This window comes from Mustela erminea, chromosome 21 (assembly GCF_009829155.1).
Source record: "Mustela erminea isolate mMusErm1 chromosome 21, mMusErm1.Pri, whole genome shotgun sequence".
Classification (NCBI taxonomy): Eukaryota; Metazoa; Chordata; class Mammalia; order Carnivora; family Mustelidae; genus Mustela; species Mustela erminea.
This window is the reverse complement of record NC_045634.1, coordinates 39,418,780-39,441,107: the sequence shown is the minus strand read 5'-3', so window position 1 is coordinate 39,441,107 and position 22,328 is coordinate 39,418,780. Positions and strand designations below refer to the sequence as shown.

The 22,328-nt window shown below is 54.7% G+C and overlaps 1 protein-coding gene across 3 annotated transcripts in view; it reads left to right on the top strand.

Annotated features, from left to right (window-relative positions):
- The window catches only part of DLGAP2 (DLG associated protein 2), a 779,475-nt gene that overhangs the window by 177,896 nt on the left and 579,251 nt on the right, over positions 1-22,328 (top strand). For all 3 annotated transcript variants that reach the window (XM_032329112.1, XM_032329109.1, XM_032329110.1), the window contains one exon: positions 8,277-8,331. In XM_032329112.1, coding sequence (XP_032185003.1) covers positions 8,277-8,331 — 55 coding nt within the window. The remainder of the gene's footprint in view (positions 1-8,276; positions 8,332-22,328) is intronic.

Here is a 22,328-nt window from a genome sequence, read left to right as displayed (position 1 = left end):
TGTTTCAGGGGTACGTGTCTGGGAATTCCTGTGTGTTTTGCAGAGCAGTTCACAGATAGCTCCTCAACCTAAGGGAGCACATCAATCATGCTGGAGATTTGGGCAGCAACGTCATCCCAAGTCTGTGGAGGTCATAGACTTCCTGCCTACAGGGGCCATCAAGATCTGTCAGGGTCAAGGAGGAAGGATCCAGGGGAGGCCCTGGGGGTGGGCACCAAGTCAGAGCCAGGAGCCGGTAGGGAAGGGCATCCACAGCAGGACCTCTGTTCACTGTATGCTGAAACCATTCCTGTCCGCCCAGAAATGCTTATGTTTCATGTGAAGGAAAAATTCTTTTTGGAGATTTTTTTTTTTTTCCAGAGCAGTTGCACATTAATAGCAAATTGTGCAAAAGGCACAGATCTCTGGGGGCAAATGACGTCTGCCCCCATCCCACCACCTCCTCTCCCCCGCTACCTCCGTCCCCTCTGGTCGGGGCGTCGTCGCCACTGATGAGCCCCCGTGGACACGTCTTCATCCACCACATCCTCAGTGCACGTCAGGGTCACTGTTGGTGTCGCACGCTCAGGGGTTTACACGAATGTGTGGGGACTCCTACCTGCCATGACAGGGTCACACGGAGTAGTGTCACCGCCTAAACCCTCTGTGCTCCCCTGCCCCCCCACCCCAGCCCCCGCCCTCCCCCTCCAGCCCCCCCACCCCCAAGTCTCCCTCTCCGTCGTCATCCCCTGGAAGCCACTCATCTGTTTACTGTGTCTGTAGTTCTGCCTTGTCCAGCAGGTCACAGAGTTGGAATCACAGAGCAAGTAGCCCTCAGACTGGCTTCCTCCACTGGGTGAAGCACATGGAGGTTTCCCCGTGTCTTCATGGTTGGGTGGCTCATTTCTTTTTTTGTGTTGAGTAATGTTGTTTGTCTGGAAGGACCATTTTATCCATTTACCTGCTGGAGGACATCTTGCCTGCTTGCTTCCAGGTTTTGGAGTTACGATAGCCCTGCTGTAAAATCCACATGCAGGTTTTGTGTGGGCGTAGGTTTTCAGCCACTTTGGGAAATAGCAAGGAGCAGGATTTCTGAATTGTACCTGAAGGGTGCGGTCAGTTTTGTAGGAAGCAGTCAGCCCCTCTCCTGCTGTGGCGGTACCAGTCTACCTCCCACCAGTGGTGAGGGGGAGCCCCGGGCACCACATCCCCACCAGCACGCGCTGGGTCAGCGCTCTGCATGCTGGCCATTTCCACGGGTGCCGAGGCGGGGTCTCACTTAGGCTTTTGTGTAACTCCTTTGGTCAGATGTTTGGTGAGATGTGTGTCAGGGTCTTTGGCCCATGTTTGGATTGACTTGTGTGTTTTCCTGCTGGGTTTTAAGTGTTCTTTGCATATTTGGAAGATAATCGTGCTTTAAGAGATGAGTCTTTTGCAAATATTTCCTCCTGTCTGTGGCTTGTTGTCTTCTCTGGAACGTGTGTCTCACACAGCAGAAGTGTTTAATTTTCGTGAAGTGCCACTTACCAACTCTTTCTTCCATGGCAGAGCCTTTGCTGTTGTGCCTAAAATGCCATCGCCATGAGAAAGGGCATCTAGGGTTTTCTTCCCTGTTGTCTGCTAGGGGATCTGGAATGTTGCCTTTTACATTTAATCTGATTTATTTCAAGTTAATGTTTGTGAGGCTGTGAGCTGTGTGTCAGGGTTCATTATTTTCTGTGTAGGCGCCCGGTTGCCTCTGCACCTTTGGTGGGAAGACCCCTGTGTCAGCCTCACTGAGCTGCTGCTGCTTCTTGGCCGCGGCGTTGACCGTATCCATGAGGGTCTGTTCTTCTGTTCTGCTCCCCTGCTCCGCCCTCTGTTCCCTCACTAACACCCGCCGTCTTCATTCCTGTTGCTTAAATAGAAGCCTTTGGCCAACTCCTCATTCTACCGCCCTTTCTGAATGTTTTGTCAAAGTGACTCTGGACTGGACCCGAGTTTGCTTCTTACTCCTAGCCCAGTTTTGGCCTTTATCCAGGTTTCCTGGACACATTTTGAATAATGAGGTAAAGACTGAGTTCAGATGGGTTTTGGGGTGCACTGGGTGGCTCCGTGAAACCTCTACCTTCAGCTCGGGTCATGATCTCGGGGTCCTGGGATGGAGCCCCGCATCGGGCTCTCTGCTCAGTGGGGAGCCTGCTTCTCCCTCTGCTCCATCCCCCATCTGAGGTGTCTCTTGCTCTCAAATAAATAAAAATAAAATCTTAAAAAAAAAAGTCCTCTTGTTTCTGGTACTGTTTCTGTTTCCTCTGATTTTGTCTGTCGTTCTCAAAGTGGGGGTCTCTTCAAACGCATGGTAATGCTCAGCTGTGGTCTTCATTAAGTGTGAGACATTAAACATTCATGCAGACTTTGTTTTTGGTGAGTAAGTGGGGCTTATTGGCTGGTGGAATTTTCCACAGATCTAGTGGCAAGCCAGTTTTAACTGGAAGGCCTGCATCAACCGGAGGTATGTTCTCTCTGCCTGTTTCAGTCTCCAGAGGAGAATACCCCAGTGTCCTGCTCAGGGATGTGAGGCCTGGGGGAGCGGACCGCCCGCTGCTCTCCCGGGGAAGCTGGAGCTGGGCTCTGCGGCAGCTCGGTTGAGTGTGCAAGGCTCGTAACCAGCCGGAGCTGGGCTCTGCGGCAGCTTGGTTGAGTGTGCAAGGCTCGTAACCAGCTGGAGCTGGGCTCTGTGGCCCCAGGACGCCACCCCAGCCCCTTGTTCTCTGGTCCCCTCTGGCTCGTGTCCCTGGGTGTGGGGAGGGGGCCTGTGCTCGTGTGCCCCACGCCTGCTCTGGATACACGCTGTGCTTCCGAGCCCCGAACCACGAGCGTCCTCATCAGGAGCTTTGTCAGGGGACAGTCAGATCCTTGATTTCTGGCTCTGCTACGAAGGCCCTCTGTCTGCTCCTCACCTGTCAAAGGGAGGCTGAAGTCTTTTTCATGGGCGCTCACACACTCTGCTCTTCTGTGTGATTTGTCCCGTGGCCACTTTGCCGACTTATGACCACGTTGGACCGTGTGTGTAGAAGGACGGACGATTTGAGTATGTTGCTGTGTAGACACGTAGCATCCCCGGTGTGTGGGTGGTTCCCCAAGGACACATCTTCCTGGCCAGCGAGCGCCAGTGTCACGGGGGATTTTGTAGAAATGTACTGTGTGTTTCCGTGTGCATGTCCGTGTGTGTCCACAAGCCTGTGTGTTTAAAGGCACAGGAAAACTTTATTGAACATTTGGGGTGGAAGACTTTCCCAGCTGACACACGAGACCCAGCACGGTTTGACTCGGACAGTGTGAGGAGTGTGTTTGGATACATACTCCGTCCCTGTAGTCACGGTCACAGACGCACCCATCACCTCCCAGAGGGTTCGTGTCCCTTCTCTGGGTTGTGGTGTGAACACTTCATGGGACATGGATGCTTGGCACATGCCGGCGCTTGGCACAGACCGTCAGCCCCGGCGCTGCATGTCCACTGGGCTCTTGAGCCCTTGAGCAGCGACCAGCCGGCCGGGCACTCTGTGCTTTCCCAGCACCCTGCATAGCGCTGGCGCAGAGTGTGTGCCCCTTGACCGAGGGAGATTGTACTGGTTTGCTGGCTTGTGCTGCAGAAAGCCCCCTTGGGCCCCATGTCCTGGACATGCCACAGATGAGAATGCTGGGGGTACGTGGCCTGCCCCAGAGCACAGTCCTGATGCTGGTGTCTGGGGCTCCGGGGACCCTGTGCTCGGTCACAGACGCTGCCTGTGTGTGTGGGGACCTGCACCGTGAGGGATGGACGTTGCCAGCATGTGAGCACTTCCTCGTCCACGTGTGGGAACGTGTGTGGACTCGCTGCTCCCTCACGGCCGCCCTGGACGCGGTCTCGTGGGAGCTGCGTGCCAGCAGGCGCGCTGTGTGTCGGACGCTCATCTCCCCTGGCCAGCGGCTCCAGGTGGCCGCTGCAGACAGACAGAGCTCCTGGCTGGCAGTGCCATCTCCTGATGCTGCATGCAGCTGAGCCCACGAGGGGTGCGCAGGACCCCGGGGTGGCAGCCAGGTGGGGGCCAGCTGGTCGGAGCTCTGGTCCCAGCCTCAGTCTGGCTTTGCGCCCTGCGGCCAGTGTATCCTCTCCTAACTGCCTCTCACATGGCCCGGGAGAGTGCCGGGGGTGTGTGGGGGAGAGGCCTGTTAGCCCCGGGGGAGTCCTCAGTCCTCGCCTGTGAAATGGAAGGGCTGTCTGTCTCATTGATGAGGGTCACACGACACAGCTTCTTGTGGGAACAGCCTGCCGCTCTTTGCAAAGCGTTAAATTATCCAGTAAGAGTTGTTGGAGTGACTCTGTGTAAACCTGTGCTCTCGACACGCCGCAGAACACATCTGTCACAGGCTTGGGGGGCACGTTGCGTTGCGTGGTAGATTTCTGAGACGGAAAGGGCACAACATGAACTCGCCGTAGGAACCACCGGAAGCAAGGCTCTGAGGACCTCTAGGCAACCACGGCTTGCTGAGTCCACACCTGGCTTCTCGTGATACCAGCCAGAATGACCACGCAGGAACAGAGGGACATGTGCCCAGAGAAACTGGGGAGTGGTGAGGACAAAATAACAACACTTAAACGATTCTTTATTTCTAAATTTGGGTGTAGGTGACACAGGACTTCACCTCCAAATCTTGTTTTCTTCATCTGAAAAACGATGCTGACGTTTGCCGTCGGTGCTGTCCGGTGTGGCGGCCGCAGTCTTGCAAGCACTTCAGGTGTGGACAGTGCACCTGACCAGCACCGTTTCGGATTCGGATTGCCCTCACTGATTCACGCTTCCTGAGCCTGTGGGCCGGGGAGCGCGGTGTTGCACAAGCGGGATTTGCTCCTGCACTTCTGACCTGATGCATCAAAGAAGGCACCCCAGAGAGGGCTGAGGATATGGGTTGCAGTGACACCTTGACATTGATGCTTTGGGGAGAGATAGGGATAGGGCACGGAGGATGTGATTAGCAGCTGTGGCCTCCTAAAGCATGTGGTGTTGGCGTCATACTCCTGGGCACTTGGGCAGGTGCTCAAGGAAGACCCAGGCATCGGTTGGACAGGCGCTGTTTGACCCCAGCTGCCTGTGACGTGCCTTGCCCGATGTCCCCCAGTTACCCTCAGCGGTTGCATGCTTTCCTGGAATAGGCAGGCTGGCGGCATTGAGCTTTGGAGTAACTGCTGGGCAGGAAGGGACCCTTGAGATCGAGGGATGCACGTGGGAGTCCCACTTCCTGCCCCCTCAGCCCGTGCTGGAGGAGGCAGAGGTGTGCATGGGGCCTTTTCCTAAGACTGAACACCAGTGTCTCACCCGTGGCTGCAGCTAGGAGGGACCTGTCAAGATGACGTGTGTCTGCCATTTTTGAACACAAATTGGCCGCCTTCAGAAAGATTGCAGGTGAAGTCCACCATGACTGTTTGTAATTTCTGTGGACCCTAATATTCTCCTGCTTGAGGTCCCAGAAGAGCCACGCAGCCTGCAGAATCCACGGTGGTGAAGGGCGGGAGGGCTGCCTCGGTGGAGCCTTGTACTGAGGAAGTGGCCGTGTCGTGGCAGGTTGGTGGCAGGTCGTGCAGCATCTGGATGGGAGTGGGGGAATGTGAGGGCTGGAGTTGTCGGATCCGAGGGTCGGGCACGGAGGGCCACTGAGGATTAACCAAGGGGAGCTGGGCGTGGGCACCAGAATAGTTTTTTAGAATCACTTGTCCCGTAAGCTGGGGTTTGTTTGCCTAAATCCATGGCTCTCAAGCTCTTTCTTCTCTAACACAACTTGGCCACGTGACAGGGACACCCCTGGAAGGACCTCCACCACCGCAGGGGGTGCAGTTGTTGTAGCACGTCCAGGCCCTGGGGGTTTCCTAGTTCTGCAGAAGACCCTGATGGGGCGTGTGCCCCTGCCCAGGTGTGAATCACTGAATCTGAAAGGAACCTCACTTTACCACGTGGATCCCTCCCAGTGATTCTGTGCACTGCCCAGACCCCCGGACCAGGGAAGGGGTTTAGTCTAGAGCTGCCACATCTGATGGGGGTTAGTTGGGGGAAGACAGTGCCTCTGCTATGTAGGGCCAACCCAGGTGCCAAGCTCCACTCCTGACTACCCTCCCTTCCTCTGTGCTGTGTCACCTGACCTCACTTCATGCGCCCCTCTGGTTCCCGGGCCCGACCTTCTGTGGGACCCTCATCATGTCACCTTGAATTCAGCTCATCTGGATGAAAACACCAGCAGCACCAAGGTACTGGCCGGATCGTGTGGTGGCTAATGGATCCAGATTCCATTTCTCCTTCTTGAAGGGCCCTTGTGGAACGGAGTCAGCTGGGTAATTTGGAGCTAAGATTGACATTAGGGATGCACCTGTACCTCCATTGTGAACATTTCTGTGGTGTAGCAGTTGCTAGTATTTCCTTAGAAAAATAAACCAGAAGTGGCATGTTTGATATGCCACCGGGGAGGAGACTGTGGGTTGAGAGACCAGTCCGGGGCTTTGCAGTGGAGCAGCCAGCACGCCCCCTCTGGGTGCTCACAGGGGCTGGGAGTGCAGGAGGGCTGTGCACCTGCGGGACCTGGGTGAGCCTCTGTGGAGACTCCTGCTCCTATCCTCCAGGCGGTCACTCTGTTCGCAGCGTGTCGCCGACGCACAAGACCATCCCTCTGTTCGCAGCGTGTCGCCGACGCACAAGACCATCCCTCTGTTCGCAGCGTGTCGCCGACGCACAAGACCATCCCTCTGTTCGCAGCGTGTCGCCGACGCACAAGACCATCCCTCTGTTCGCAGCGTGTCGCCGACGCACAAGACCATCCCTCTTTTTTTTTTTTTGAGGGAGATTATTTCTTAGGCCTGGTATTAACCTGTAAGGCTTTTTGGAAATTGCTGGAAAAGTCCGTAAACAAGTGTATTGGCCCTGAATGAGAAGGATTGAAGATTCCCAGGGAACCCAGGGCATGTGTACATGTGTACATGCGTGTGCGTGTGTGCATTATTTCCTTATCTGACCTTGAAGGCTAGGGGCCAGTGAGGGAGAGAATAGTGCCAGAATGATGCCAGTTTCAGACCTGGTGAGTGGAGAGCCCTGGTGCAGGTGGTGGAGTCAGGTGATGGCATTGACTTTTTGTGGTGTGCTTTGGTATTTTCATCAATCCCTCATGGTCCCAACGAAACTGTTAGCTTTACAGGAGTAGGAGATGTCTTTCTGAACTTTTAATTCCACATTTTGGATTTAGTAGGTTCTTATTTGATTATTGCTTTGTCTTCTGTCTCTTGGATTTGTTTAGAGTTGAAAATTGGTCATGCTGTCTTGTCTGCAATTGATGATACTTGGGCAAGAATTATTCTTTCCCCAGTGCCGAGGGATGGCAGAGGCATGGAGGAGGGTCACAGAGGGAGGCTTTGTGACTGCTGTCCCATCTGTCAGAAGTAGCTGTGTGAGTCCTGGGCCCAAGGCGGTTGAGGGCATGGGCTGGGTGGGGCCCCTGTGCACCGTCCTCCCCTCTCCCCCGCCTCCACTAAATCCATGCTCCAGGATAAGTAAGGCCTGTTTCTGGGCTGGGAGTTTGGGAGGAATGGCTGCAGCTGCACCTGTGGAGAATTCAGGGCGGAAGCTCAGCCTTTGCTCTGGTTGAGTTTAGAATGCATCGCCGTAAATCCCCACAGAGATCTCTTCACTGTGGGTGCTTTTCGTCTGTGCTCACAGTGCTAAATTTTCTAGGGAAAGCCATTTCCCATTACTTCCACCTTCCCTTATCAAGTAAGGTATTTCCTTCATCATTTCCTACCAAACTGTGACTGTAAACGCAGACTTCTCTTCCCCATTCCTCTTTGTGACTCACCCTGGATGAAAGCATCTCTGCTTAGATCCTACGAGGCAGGCCCGGTACTATACTGCCCCAGCAGTCCTCCACTTTCAGGCTCTAATTGCATCTAATATTTTAAGAGCCATCACACAAATTGGCGGGACCATTTGCCTTATTGTAGGAGTCCCTTGAGAGCAGCTTTCAAAATACTCCCAGGACCCATTAGGGGCATACATTAAATAGAACTGCATTACCGTTCTGGAACAGCATTTACAATGAGCACACCTACCTGATTAACCTTTCTGATGAAAAATGTATGTCATCAAAATTTTTCTGTATTGTTTAATTTATTAGAGCATTCTGGGCGTGAGGACTCTGCAGCACTGAATGACCTTATTAGTAAAACACTCACCACATGAGTGAGATACCTTTCTCTACCTGAACAATAACCAAACGTGTTTTATTTATGTGTTTTGAAACAGGTGTTGCCCGGCATTTTGCAGAAGCATTGCTGTATCTTACCAGACAGGAATACAGGTAAATAGATTTTGTTCTTTTGCTTTGAGAGCATAGGTTGTATGACACGGAAAATTTGAGGAATATGACTGTATAATGTAGGCATCTTGTTTTCATAGCTGTTGCTCTAGGGCAAGATTGTCTATTGACCAAACAAGCACAACACTGGAGTGTTCAGTTTTGTAGTGAGTTATAGCCTGAGCTCAAAGATCTGTTTTTGATGGAGCAAATAGATTTAGGTGATAGTTGTCCTGGAGTTTTAAGGGAAACTGGTTATCTTTTGAAGTTGAATATGTGAGTTTCAAAGTTGTTGATTTTGATGGCCATGCTTCCTCATTAAGGAGGAGCACCATTTCCGGCTAGCATGGAACGCCTTGGTGGTCCGTTCACCATCAACACTGCCAGCAGTCTGGTTGGGAGCCGGGCAGATGATCTGTGCTTAAAGTCCTGAGGGTCTCAATGAAAACACAGAAGGATGGGTGTCTCTCAATGGGAGGGTGTATACCGTGTGACTGCTCACAGATGCAGGTGGCTGGAGGTTGTAGGTGAGGTCGTTTGCATTACTTTTAAGCAAGCATGATGGGGGAGGGCTGGTCCCTGAAAAGAAAGCTTTGGAAGTTTGTTGTGTTAAAGTTCAGAAACAAAGAAACACGAAGATCATGTGGAGCTTGTTGTTCTATGGGTCTTCGTCTTAGTTACTCTCCCCTGTGGGTTTTCTAATTTGGGGCATTTTCATCAAAGAAATAGCAGGTCCTGAGGAAAAGATGGAAGTGTCTGTCTTTTCTGCTGAGGACTAGTTCTGAGAATTACTCCTTTCTGGGATCAGCTGTGTCCTCTCAGATATGTCTGCATCCCAGGATACTTGTGTTGGGTATAAAACAGAATTGCGCTGACATTTCCTTATGTTTCCCAGCTGTAATAAAATGAACCATAATGGACTCTTTAGGAGTCAGAAGAGTATAATGTGTTGGGGTGTACTCTGCTTTTAATATAAACAGCATATTAACTAGCTAGCATGATTACTGAAATCTCATTCTAAAGTGGTCAGTAAGTTATTTTTCTGTATTATGCATTACACTGTGAAACACCAAGTATTTTGGGGAAAAGTAGGATATTTATTTTTTTACTTATGATCATGGACAGGTTATATCACCAACCCTATTTTATCAACAATAGTAGTGGCCACTGTTACATCACCTGTTCAGACATACATTAGCTGTGACTTTGAGCACACTTACAGGGAAGTTTATTGAGAACAGGGTTAGGTATTTTTTGAGCCTCTTTCTATATTCTGGAAGTCTTGCTTAGTAACAAAAATATATGAATAGGTTACATACAAAGAAACAAAGATTTCTGTAAACTATGTCCATCAACAATAGTGATTACAACACAATTTAAAGAAGGAATGATTAGTTTATATCTTTCAGGCAAGTTTCTGAATCTAAGAAGCATGAAATTAATTATAAAAATAATTAAAAGTTAAATACCATTCTCTGGGACTCTGACTGGAATTTAAGTGTTGGAATGAGCTTTCTGTATTTTTAACCACTCTGTTATATAAGAACTTTGGGTTAATTTGTGAAATACTGCCAAATTCAGATGTTTTATTTGCTTTCTGTAGGAATCCAAGTAATCAACCTTTAAAACCAAGGAAGAATTCTCCCAGTAAGACTTGAATATTGAGGACATTTGCTAGGCAATTTAATTTAAAAGATTTTTGTATTATAGAAGTGGTTGTAGAAGACCCAAAGCTATGACATTAGGCTCGGTTTGGGGAAGGAATCATATCAAATGAGAGGAAAGTAGAGTCGGCTGAAATGATAACTCCAAGTGTCAGTTTGTTCAGAATTGAATGATGTTGGATTCTGGTTTTTACTGTGTAATGTGACCCAGTATGTCTGAAGCTGCTGAATTATTTAGGAAATGTTTAGAAATTTCTTCAGACTCAGATGTAATGGTTATTGCTTTTGCATTTTAATAAACTAAAAGTTTCTTATGAACATGAATGAACTTTTTTTTTTTACTTTAGTGACTATATAGAATTATTTTCATATTTTTGATGATGATCCACATTGGAGTGGGTCAGGAGTTTCACTTTAGGAAAAAGAAAGTGGTTCTGGAGGTAGACAGCAGAGATGCTTATATGACCTGAGTGTGGTGTCACTGAACTGTACGCTGAAAAATGGTTAAGATGGTAAATTTTAAGGGATGTGTGTTTTACCACAGTTCAAGAATAGAACAGCTTTGGGATGAGCCATGGCTGTCATGTTCTTTTTGCTCTTTAGTTATTTTTGAAATGCTGTATATACTCCACTAACTCTGTTTGTCAAGCTGAGGACCTAGGAGAAGATGCAAGTACTTGTAGGTGTTTTTGCTATTATGGAGTCAATGTACTTAGCAGATCTGTGACAAACTATGATGAGTGACATCTGATGGCGCATTGGAAGTGGTCCTTCTCTGGGTTAGACATGACGAACATCGTCTTCTCTTGGTATCTTGATTACTTATGATAGTTTTGGTTGATACACAGAGCTTGAGTGATTTCTTGTGACTAGCACCACAAATTGCCTTATTTTTCATGTTCTTCTCAGGGACACAGAGAGTTGGGGAGGCAGCACGTGTTTATGTCGTGAAGAAGAAACACTTGAAAGATCACAAATGCTCGTGGAGGCTTTCCTGCATTTTAAAGTCATTTACATCAGGCTGTGCTTCTAACTGCTGTTCCCTTTTCTTGTTTCGGAGACTGTTTGACCCTTTGTCTGCCTTCAGTTTGCCCTCTCTCTGGAGAGCCCTGTTGTTGAGCCTGTGCATGGGATGAGCGCCATTTGTGGGGAAGAGTGGCTGACATGGTGGACCATGCAGGTGGATGGTTGGCATGTTAGTGGCTGTCTTGGACTCAAATCCCATACCAGCCTTGATCAGAATGGCTGCTGAGGGGTCCTCAGCAGGTTACCTGCTGAGGTCCCCTGAGGACCCCTCCCTCGCTCAACCCCATTTTGGGGGATCTGTGTCTGACCAGCATGTGGGGTGAGGTCCGGTGTTTCACACAGTCTGTGTCCCTTCATGGAAACTGGCTCCCTGCATCTGACCTCCCTCTGATTGGTCTTCGGTGGAACCCAAGGACACCATCCAGTTACAATAGCCATTTTGGACCACAATGGTGCTCATTCCTGTTGGTTTAGAACCTTTTTAGATAGTGACTTCTTCACAAACATCATTATATTATGATTGGCTATTTTCAGCACTAAAGTTAGCCTGTCTTTGAGCTTTTATAGGCAGTTTCCACTGTGAAGGTGGAGGAAGTTGGAATGTTTTCTTGCTGTATGTGACTCACGGTGTGAGTGGCTTATCATCTCTCTTGTGTCTCACAACATTAGTGTGCAGTTTCTGAATAACCAAGATCAGGTTAACACATGGTGGCAGCCTCCCATGAAAGAGATGCAGACTACGGTTATATGCTTCTGGAGCAGTGAGGGGGTTGGGAGATGCTTTGTTCTTTGCCAGTCAAGCTTCCTGGTTTGGATCATCACTGGAGTTGCTTTATTGCCATGTCATTTGGGGATGTTGTAAGCTTCGCATATCCTCCTGTATCTGGGATACACAGTAGGCTGGGGTTCTAATCCCAAGCTCCACTGTCGTGCAGCATTTATCCCGTTTTCCCTTGGAGACAGCCTATTCGACAGCTAAGAATAAGAAATTTCACAAATGAATTGATTTTGCCATAAAGCAGTGGTGTGTCCTCTGCAAAGCTTGACGTTAACGACTGAACCAGGATACCTCAAGCAGGTGGAGCATGTGGCAGCCTTTGATTTTTGAGAGATGATATACCCTTACTTGACAGAATGAAAAATGTGAAGTAATTTGTATATAAAAATCAGGGTGGAAAATTGTTAGGTTTCCCCACACATTTTGTGGAGCTGACTTGTGTGTGTTTGCAGACATGCACTGTGGTATTCACTGAGGGCATAAGGGTTACTGACTCTGATCATCACTGGGCCCCTGCCAACGAGAGGCTGGTCAGTGTCCAGCAGTGGGAGCGGAGGCAGGAAGCCCGGTTTCTGTGCTCTGAGTGCCCTCACCACTTGTTGCCAAGTGTGGGTCCAGGAGGCATTCTTGGCCCTCTGCCCTTAAAGCTGGGGAGAGCTAGTTCAGCTGCACCTCGGCCACTGGCTTCTGCCTGTGCTTCCATGTGTATGGCATGGTGTTTGTCAGCAGGGTATGGTCCGTGTGCATTCTCCCTGGGTGGGGTGGGGGGGGGACACTGTTCAGTTGTGTATTGGCTAAGTGAACTCTTGGGTTGAAGTTGAATGTTTGTAACTGGGTATTTAGCTTGTAAAATTCTATATAGGTTGAACAAATATTTTTTATAATGTCTGTTTGGATGTAGAGTCTCAATGCACTCTTACATAAGGTTTTGGAGGCTTAATTACACATTATTGAACTCTTCGGTGATCATGGCTGTTGAAACATAGACACCCACTGGGGCCATTTGCAGGTGGAGTTCAGAATGCAGAGGGAGCATAGTTGTTGAAAGAGCAAGGGTGATTGTGTTTGGTTGATCCTGGATTTTAAAAAGCTTTCAATTTCCTGATGGGCGTGTCAGGAAAATCAGTGAACGAGTCTGCGCTCTTTGCCACAGCTCCATCTCAAGAGGACCTGGTTCCCTGTCCCTGGGGCGGAGGAGGCTAGTGCATAAGTGGGAGTAGTTGTGTGGCTCCCAGAGCTCTGCATACATCTGTGTCTCCCAGCATGGAATTTGAGCCCTCTAGTGACAGTGGGCATGATACCTTGTATTTCTACTGTGACTCTAGTTTAAAAGGCTCTTTCCGGCCGATTTGGCAAGTCCTTCAACTTCCTTGTGCAATAGGGATCATCACCCCATTTTGCAGATGAACAAGTAGATCCGAAGGTACAGGTGACTCTTCCGTGTTTTTGCACAGCTGCTCAGTACTTTGCTGGGATGCAAATACGTGTGTTCACTCTACATCTGTATGTGACACCTCAGTGACTCTTAATGAGTCCTTCCTGATAGAGGAATTCCTTACCAAACACAGTGCCAGACGGGCAGTACGGGCCAGGGGTGCCAGTGAGGGGCCACCCCCTCCAGCCTCTGGGGTTTCACTACCAGATGCTGTAGATGGCTTTGGTGCCAAACTGATGCCCAGTTAAGTGGGACATCCACCCCTGGGGCACGCTGAATGGTTTTCAGTGTCAGGTGAATGACATCTGAGCAGACTAGGTTTAGGGTGAAATGTCACTTCTGTCAAAGACCAACATTTCAGTTAAGTTTCCTTTACCCAGATACTGAAATTATTTATAAAAGCTTCTGAGGTGTGCAGGTGGGTCGTCCTGTGCTGTGGCTCTCAGTGGGGATGCAGGGACGGCTGTGGGAAGGCGAGGGGGCTGAGGAGAAGCCAGGAGGACCTCCTTGCTGCTTAGCCGTGTCTCTGCAGCCCGGCGAGGGACGCTTCCTTCCCAGTGCACCGGCTGGGGACAGAAACAAATCTTCACCTGCTGGAAAGGGTTTTATTTCATCAACGGACTTTATTAGAAGCTGAGGTGTGTACTTAATGAGTACCAGAATGAAAGGTCATGGATCAATAGTTTTAAGGCCAAAACAGGTTTTTTCTCCCATGTGTCTTATTCCTCACCCTCAGGGCCGGCTTCTTGCCTAGCTGGCCTCTCTGTGCTGAGCGGGAAAAGGTCACCCCTTTGGGAAGGTGAGGTGAAGTGCAGGCCCGGCCCGCTCACCCCGGGAGTGGGCACTTCTCCGTGGGGCAAGTGCGCGTAGCCGCTGACGGAGGTTTGTGGTCCGCGGCCGTTTCACGGGGGACACGCGGTTCTGTGGCAGGAGGCCGACGGGGTCTGGCTGCGTCTCCACCGGCTGTTTCGTGACCGAACCTGGGTGGGGCCCACCTGTTCTCATGACCCCGCACCTTCCTGGGGCGCTGCTGTGCCGACCCGCGGGGCCGCGAGTGTGCGGCGCAGGCGGACGGACTGCGGGCCGGGAACGGGCGCGGGCTTCCGAGCGGGCGCTCCGGAGCCGGGCCTCTGTCCGCCTCCTGTCCTCGCGGTGCGGGCCACGCGGTGCTGGTCCCCGGGCTGCCTTCCTCGGGAGCGGACGGACTCCGGGCGCCCGGCGAGGCCACCGTGGAGACGGCGCCCGGCGAGTCCCGGGAGCCCCGCGGAGACACCAGGGTCCGTGGCGGGGGAGGCCTCGGGGCGGCGGCTGCAGGGCGCGCCCAGGCGCGTGTCGGGGGCCGGTCCTGCGGCCTCGCTGCCTCTGAGGAGCGCGTCCCCGGGGCGCCGACTGGGCCGGGCTTCCGGGGGGCCTCGTGACCGAGGGCGAAGATCCGGATCCAGCTTCCGTCCGTCCGTCCAAGGCTCCGTCCGGGGTCTGTCTGCCCACAGCGCGCCGCACTCCCAGGGTGCGGCCCGCCCGCCTGCCCTCTTCGTCCTCCGCCTCAGTCTGTCCCTCAGGGGTCCGCGCTGTCACCGGGGAGCGACCCGAGCTGCTCCGCTGAGAGACGAACGCCCGTCCCCGCGCTCGCCTCCCGCGGCTCCACGGCCCCTCCGCGTCTTTCTCGTTCGGCGCCGGGGCGCGTCCGGGTCCGGGGCTCCTGAGGCCGCCGGCGTCTCCTCCCGAGGAAGCCGCCCTGAGCTCAGCGCGCCGGCCTGTCCAAGGGAACGGCTGCCGCGGTCTCATCGGCGTCCCCACAAGCAAGACCCCGTCGGGCGTGGACGCGCGCCTCCTCCGCCCCGAGTTCGCGCGTGCTTGCGGCGCTGCTTCTCCCAGGGAGCTTCAGCGACCGTCGTCCTCGTTGCTTCTGACTTCCGCGGCGGCTTCTCTCACTTCCGGGGGAAGTCCGCGGTCGGTCGGGGCGAAGGAGCCGGAAGTCCGCGGTCGGTCGGGGCCGAAGGAGCCGGAAGTCCGCGGTCGGTCGGGGCCGAAGGAGCCGGAAGTCCGCGGTCGGTCGGGGCCGAGGGAGCCGGAAGTCCGCGGTCGGTCGGGGCCGAGGGAGCCGGAAGTCCGCGGTCGGTCGGGGCCGAGGGAGTCGGAAGTCCGCGGTCGGTCGGGGGCCGAGGGAGCCGGAAGTCCGCGGTCGGTCGGCTCCCAAGGAGCCGGAAGTCTGGGATCAGTCAGGCTCGCAGGAGCCGGAAGTCCGCGGTCGGTCGGGGGGCCGAAGGAGCCGGAAGTCCGCGGTTGGTCGGGGCTGAAGGAGCCGGAAGTCCGTGGTCGGTCGGGGGGGGGGGCCGAAGGAGCCGGAAGTCCGCGGTCCGTCATGCCCCCAAGGAGCCGGAAGTGTGGGATCAGTCAGGCTCGCAGGAGCCGGAAGTCCGAGGTCAGTCAGGGCCGAAGGAGCCGGAAGTCCGTGGTCAGTCGGGGCCGAAGGAGCCGGAAGTCCGCGGTCGGTCGGGGGCCGAAGGAGTCGGAAGTCCGCGGTCGGTCGGGGCCGAAGGAGCCGGAAGTCCGCGGTCGGTCGGGGCCGAAGGAGTCGGAAGTCCGCGGTCGGTCGGGGCCGAAGGAGCCGGAAGTCCGCGGTCAGTCAGGCTCCCAAGGAGCTGGAAGTCTGGGATCAGTCAGGCTCGCAGGAGCCGGAAGTCCGAGGTCAGTCGGGCCGAAGGAGTCGGAAGTCCGCGGTCGGTCGAGGCCGAAGGAGCCGGAAGTCCGGGATCAGTCAGGCTCGCAGGAGCCGGAAGTCCGAGGTCAGTCATGCCCCCAAGGAGCCGGAAGTCTGGGATCAGTCAGGCTCGCAGGAGCCGGAAGTCCGAGGTCAGTCAGGGCCGAAGGAGCCGGAAGTCCGTGGTCAGGGCCGAAGGAGCCGGAAGTCCGTGGTCAGTCAGGGCCCTGGGGAGGCCGGAAGTCTGCAGTCCGTCAGGGCCGAAGGAGCCGGAATTCCGCGGTCAGTCAGGGCCGAAAGAGCCGGAAGTCCGCGGTCAGTCAGGCCCCCAAGGAGCAGGAATTCCGCAGTCCGTCAGGGCCCCGGGGAGGCCGGAAGTCCGTGGTCAGTCAGAGCTGATGGAGCCGGAAGTCCGCGGTCAGTCAGGCCCCCAAGGAGCCGGAAGTCCGGGATCAGTCAGGCTCCCAGGAGCCGGAAGTCCGCGGTCAGTCAGGCCCCCAAGGAGCCGGAAGTCCGGGATCAGTCAGGCTCCCAGGAGCCGGAAGTCCGCGGTCAGTCAGGCCCCCAAGGAGCCGGCCGTCTGGGATCAGTCAGGCTCGCAGGAGCCGGAAGTCCGCGGTCAGTGAGGCGCGGAGGAGCCGTCCCGGCGGGGCCTTGCGGAGGCCGCCCGCAGACAGCACGGCAGTGATGTCTCTCACGACTCTTCCCTGAGGACCCGCCCCTCACCCCCGCGTGTCCTGCAAAGACACGTCGCGATAGCGCCCGCGTGAGGGGAGAGCTTCGGCCGAGCGGAGCCGCGGTCTGTGGGCGACGGCGCGCGCAGCCAGGTCGGCGCTTCTCCCGTGGGGACTGGTGGCGGCCGACGGCCGACTAGGTCGCCGCGTGCAGGCGTCTTTCCCGCGGGAGGAAGCCCGCTTCCCGGTGAGCCGGGCTGGCCGAGCTCGCCGCCGCGCCGCGACGTGATGCCGTCCTGACCGCGGGCGCGGCCTGCCGGCGGGGCCGTTCCCCGAAGCCTGGTGGGGGCCCCTGGGCGGCCCCGGACTCGGCTCGGCGGGGCGCGGGGGAGAGGCCGTCGGTGCTGGGCGCGGGCGGGAGGGCGCGGGGTGTTGCAGCCGCGGTCCCGGGCCGCGGGCGTGGGCTGCTCTGCGGGGCGCTGGCTTCGGTGGGGCCTCGGGAGCGGAAGAGCGTCGTCCCCGGCTTCTCCGCGGAGCCCTCGGGGGAGAGAGAGAGTCAGTGTGCGTGCGTGTGTGCGTGTGCGAGTGTGTGCGCGTGTGAGTGTGTGTCGGAGCCGGCCGCAAGCCGCGGTGGGGGGCGGACCCCGCCGACGGGGAGCCCCATCCCCACGGGACCCCGGGCCCCGGGGTCGCGACCTGAGCCGGAGGCGGACGCCTCGCCCGGAGCACCCGCGCGGCCTGAGCGCCCGAGGCTTCGAGCCGGTTCTGATGCGGGGAACCGCGTTTGCCCAGGAAACCTGCTCCTTACCCGGGTCCTTGTTTTCCTCTCGGCCCGGGGCAGCGTCTCTAAGGTCTTGTTCCCCGGAGGAGCAGCTGATCAGGAGTCAATCCGGACCCAGCGCCCGCGGGCCGGTCTGAACTCGGAGACCGCTGGCGGCGGCTCGTCCTGCGCAGACACCGGCCGGCGGGTCGCGCCTCGCTCTGAAGCCGCGGCTGATGCGGCGTCCGGCGCGGCGTCCGGTGCGGCGTCCGGCGCGGCGTCCGGCGCGGCCGTGCGCGCGGCGGGACCGGAAATGCAGCTGCGTCTCCTCAGGCGTCTGGCGTCTCCCCAGGTCGCATCGCAGCCCCTGCGTCGTGCCGCCGCGGCGCGTCGTCCAAGCTGCAGCCTTGGGACTTGGGCTCTTCCTTTACTTGAGGAGCGTCCGCCTGAGGGAGAGCAGCGGTGGGGACCGAGGCAGGCGGCGCGGCCGCCGGTCCTGAGCTGACGGCCTGAGCCACGTGTGCCTGGGCTCAGTGGGTGTAGGGACCGGAGGTCCCTTGCAGTAGCGCGTTGGCGTTCCTGGTCAGGCTCGAGTTGGAGGTCGGCCTTAGCGACGGCCTGCCGCCCGCCCGCGTCCCCGCTAGCCGGTCCCACGCGGCGCCCCGGGAAGGACGGCGCGTGGGGCTTCCTGGGGTCCCCGTGCCCACTTGGGCCGCGCGGTGGGGCCGTGCTCAGGGCTTCAGCAGTCCGCCCTCAGCAGGGACTAGCGGCCCCTTGCAGGTGACCGGCGGCTGCTGTCGGCGGGTTTCGGGAAGACAGTCCTGTGGGCCCACCTGCTGCTGTGCTGTCACTTAAGTGTGGCGCCATCCGTGCGCTCGTAGCTTCTCGTCGCGCAGGCGTCCGGGTTTCGCAGAGCGGCTTGAATCAGACGTGCGGTCCTGCAGTAGGTTTTACAAGTTCAGGCAAGTACCAAAGCGTATTATTTTATCAAACGCCGTCAAATCTGTACACGGCACTTTAGAAGCCGTATTTTGGGAGTAAAAAGTCTTTCCATGTAAAAGCGCACTGTTGACCCGAAATTGATAGTTTGATTCTGTGGTGGAAGCCGGCTGGCTGTGTTGGGGGCCGTCTCGTGATCCTGCCCAAGACGGTGGGGCGCAGCGGGGCGGGGGATGTGCTGTTGGGCGCGGCCTGAGATACGGCCCCAGGAGGAAGGTTGGGTGCGTGTCACAGTCTTTTGCCTTCCGTGAAGGATGGGGGCTGGCGGGGGCCGGTGCGGCAGAGAGGGGAGCCCGTGAGCCCGCTCTGCCCAAGAGCAGCTGGGGAAGTGCAGGGCCTCTGCTCTGACGGGGCCCTGGGCTCCCGTGTGACCGTGGGGAACATGAGGCCTAGAGAGGCTGTGTCGTGGAGCAGGTGCGTGTGCGGTGAGGGCACATGGGGACGGCCCCTTCCCGGGCCTGTTCAGTGTCTCCTGTGCCACAGTCTGTGGTTTGTCCAGAACTTTTCCTCCCCTTTGCGAAGAAGTATCTTAAACTCAGAATGTCTTTAAGCCTGGGCGGCTGTTTCAGTAACCACCTCCATCCCCTGTCTGTAGCGAGCCTGGGGGTGCTGGGGCTCAGCCCACCCCTAGCTCGGCGATTCTCAGGAGGCCTCCCAGGATGCAGTTTGTAGTTGTGTTGCTGGCTGGGATTTATTGTAGTGAAAGCAGGCAAAGGGCAAGGGCAGAGGACATGCACATGGGAGCGAGTCCAGACTTGGGGCCCATCCCACCCAGTCACGCAGGGCACGCTCTGTCTCCCGAAAGTGATTATAGGGGCCGTGCAGAGCATCGTCTCCCCCGCCCCAGGAGGCTGTAACGACCAGCATCCAGAGTTTTTATGGGCAGCTGGTCACACACACACACCCTCTGCCTAGCTCATCCAGACTTGCAGGCTCCCCAAGCCGAGCAGGTGCTTGGCACAAATGGTATTGTTTGTGCTAATGGTTTAGGCAAAAAAAGCCAGCTTATTAGTCTGGAAATGGCCTTGGGCAGGCCTCCCCATGCCTTGTCCCATTAGCTGACTCTGAGCCTGTGTGGCTGCCACCAGGCTACACCCAGCCCCTTGCGAGGGGGCCGTGCTGTGGATGCCACACCCCTGGGGGAAGTGCCTCCTTTCCTCTCCTGCCGCTGGCCTCTGCTCGCCCTCGTCCACCTCTGAGTGGGCAGTGAGCGGTGTGCAGGGTGAGAGTGGCCAGAGGGAGGGGGCCACTCCTGGGTTCACACTGGGCACAGCCGGGTCAGGGCTGTTCTTTCAAACCCGGTCTGCTGTGGGCACCAGGTTGATTCTTCAAGCCGGTGATTGTCAGCGCGGGTCCCATTTTCAGTGTTACTGAAATTCATGAGAGTAGGGAGTCTTTGTTTTCGTGAGAGTAGGGAGGTTGTATTGGAGCTTCCAGGCAGATGCCACTTCAGACCAGAAGCTGGCTCTGCTCTACGATGTGCTCAGGGCACCTGCTGAGTCCTCGGGGAGGCTCTCAGTGAAACAGAGGCAAGTCCTGAATTCCTGACAGGAATGGAGGCTGAGGGCTTCTCAAGTCGTGCTGGCTTTCTGGTTCTGAGATTGAAGACAGTTTTCCTATTCATCTGGAAAACATTGTATTTCATGTTATTAGTTTTTACTGAAGTATTGTTGACACACAGTATCATCAGTTTCAGGTGTAACATGGGCTCTGACAGTGCTGTGTGTTACGACACGCTCACCACAATAAATGCCGTCACCGTCTGTCGCGTTCAGTATTGTCACAGCATTCCTGACTCTGTTCACTGACTCTTCCCTGTGCTGTGCTTTCCAACCCGATGACTTCTTTATTCTGTAACTAGCGATTGCCTGAGGGGAGGGGGGTGGGACTGGGTTAATCAGGTGAAGGGGATTCGGAGGGACCAACTTCCAGGGATTTTATTGTAAAAGGACTCTGCATTAAAGGTAAAAGCTTTTTTTTACCCTATAACTTTATTTGTCTTTGTTGGAACTTTCTATGGAGTTTTAAAAATAAACTCTTAAGCCCTGCCCAAATATAAGTTTCAGGGTGATTTTTTGGTGTGCTTTGTGTCTGAGAACCTTTTATTATCTGCAGTCACAAACCATACCTAATAGAAGTAGTTTTAGTGTGTGTTTTAATATTCTTGCTTTAAAGTTCAAGGAAAGTTTCAGATAAAGACAGTGATTGATTTTCCCAACAAGGGCTTGCTTATTTAGCAGCTGCAGTTTCGTTGCTAAACAGGTATTCAGGCAGCACATAAATCATGCTGCACACACTTGGTCTAGAACAGCCATTCCCTCAGCTGTGAGCTGGGTGATGTGCAGGAATATTAGCAACTGACACACAGATAATGAAAGAAAGAAACTGCTTCTTTGGGGGAAGTGAAGCAAGGGCCTTGGGCTGCAGAAAAGCCAGGGACTGTGTGTTGTGCCCAGGGCTGGCTTCTGGAGCCGTGATGTGCTCTGCACCGAGCCGAGATGTCCTTGGTGTTTCAGAATGCCTTGATCCGTAAGTGAGAAGTTGGACCCTCCATCAGAGTGGTGCATGGGTTTTGTTCTTGCTGGACGGCCGGGCAGAGTCTCTGTTGGAGAAGGGTTGTGATTGCCTTGTGAGGTCCACTGGGGGGCACTAATGTCCAGTAGGGTCCCCTGGGGTCAGGGTGGCACCTGACCGATGCCAGTGACCCTCTCATACAGGGTACACAGTGCACTGTCAGTAAAAACATTGTTAAATTGAACTGAACTGAATATAGGCTTTTATCAGATGAGTGGTGCCCTGTTACTGGGGACATAATGGGGGAGGAAGACATAACTAATTAAGGGAAAATGTCTCAGAGAGAAGTCTTTAAAATAATTAAGCAATCAAAGACTGCCAAAGGTCTGCAGTTTATTACCCGCATGCCTGAGCAGTGTAGCAGCTGCACAAAGGTGAGCGTGGCTGCTGAGTGGTTTCAGGACCAGTTCAAGCAAACATACTCTTCCAAAGAGACCGGCAGTTACGTGCCCCTCAAGTTAGGGAAAGGTGCCCTTGCTGCTGCTCTGAGTCAGTCCTCACCCGTGTGTGTGTGAGGGCAAAGCTCGGTGCAGGTGTTGGTGATCACACACAGGAACGTGTGAGCTCAGGAACATGTGTGTGCAAAAAGGGGCTCACACAGTATTTCTGTATCTCGCAGTGAGTGAGGACCCATCAGCGTGTCCACTGGGGTCAGTGTTAGTGATGTGTCCTGTGCTTTCTGATGGTCATCTGTGTTCTGAAGCAGACACACACTGTTTCACTTCTGTCCACATGCAGCGCTTCACTAGCTGTGAGCATGGAAAGAAGAGGTCTCCGTCCTCAAGGGTGTGTTTTCATAGACACCACATCCCCAACTGCTGACTGCCACAGGTGGGCTAAGATGCAGGGTGGGAGCACAGGGGTGGAGGCCGTCTGGGTGGTTTGCAGAGCAGCAGGCTTGTGGCCTGGAGATCCCCCAGCCTGGGCAGGGGCGTGGGTGGGCGGACCTGCAGGTGCATGTCAGAGACCTCCAGATGTGGTGACTGCCTGCCCCTTCCTAATTGTCCTTAGTGACTTGTGAATAAAGCCTTTGGCAGGTGGATTTGTACTTGTATGGATCAGGACAGTCACAGAGGAACATGATGCGGATGGCCACCTGGAGTGCTGTGGATGTACTGGGATTTTATGTATGGAAGGGACATGCCTCCTATCTCTGGAGGGAGGTGGGTCAGCCAGGCACAGGGAAGGACCTGTGCTGTGTGTCGTGCTGGGAAAGGGTGGCTTTCTGGGGGGCCCAGAACCCTGGCAGTCCTATGGAGGTGCATAAAGAGAGCTTGGTTAATATTCCTAGGTTGTCTACATGGTGCACAGAGCATTTCTGTTGCCTCTGTCTGAAGAGGGAGTAGGGTTCTCTGGAGAAACGGAACCAGGAGGATGTGGATGTGTACA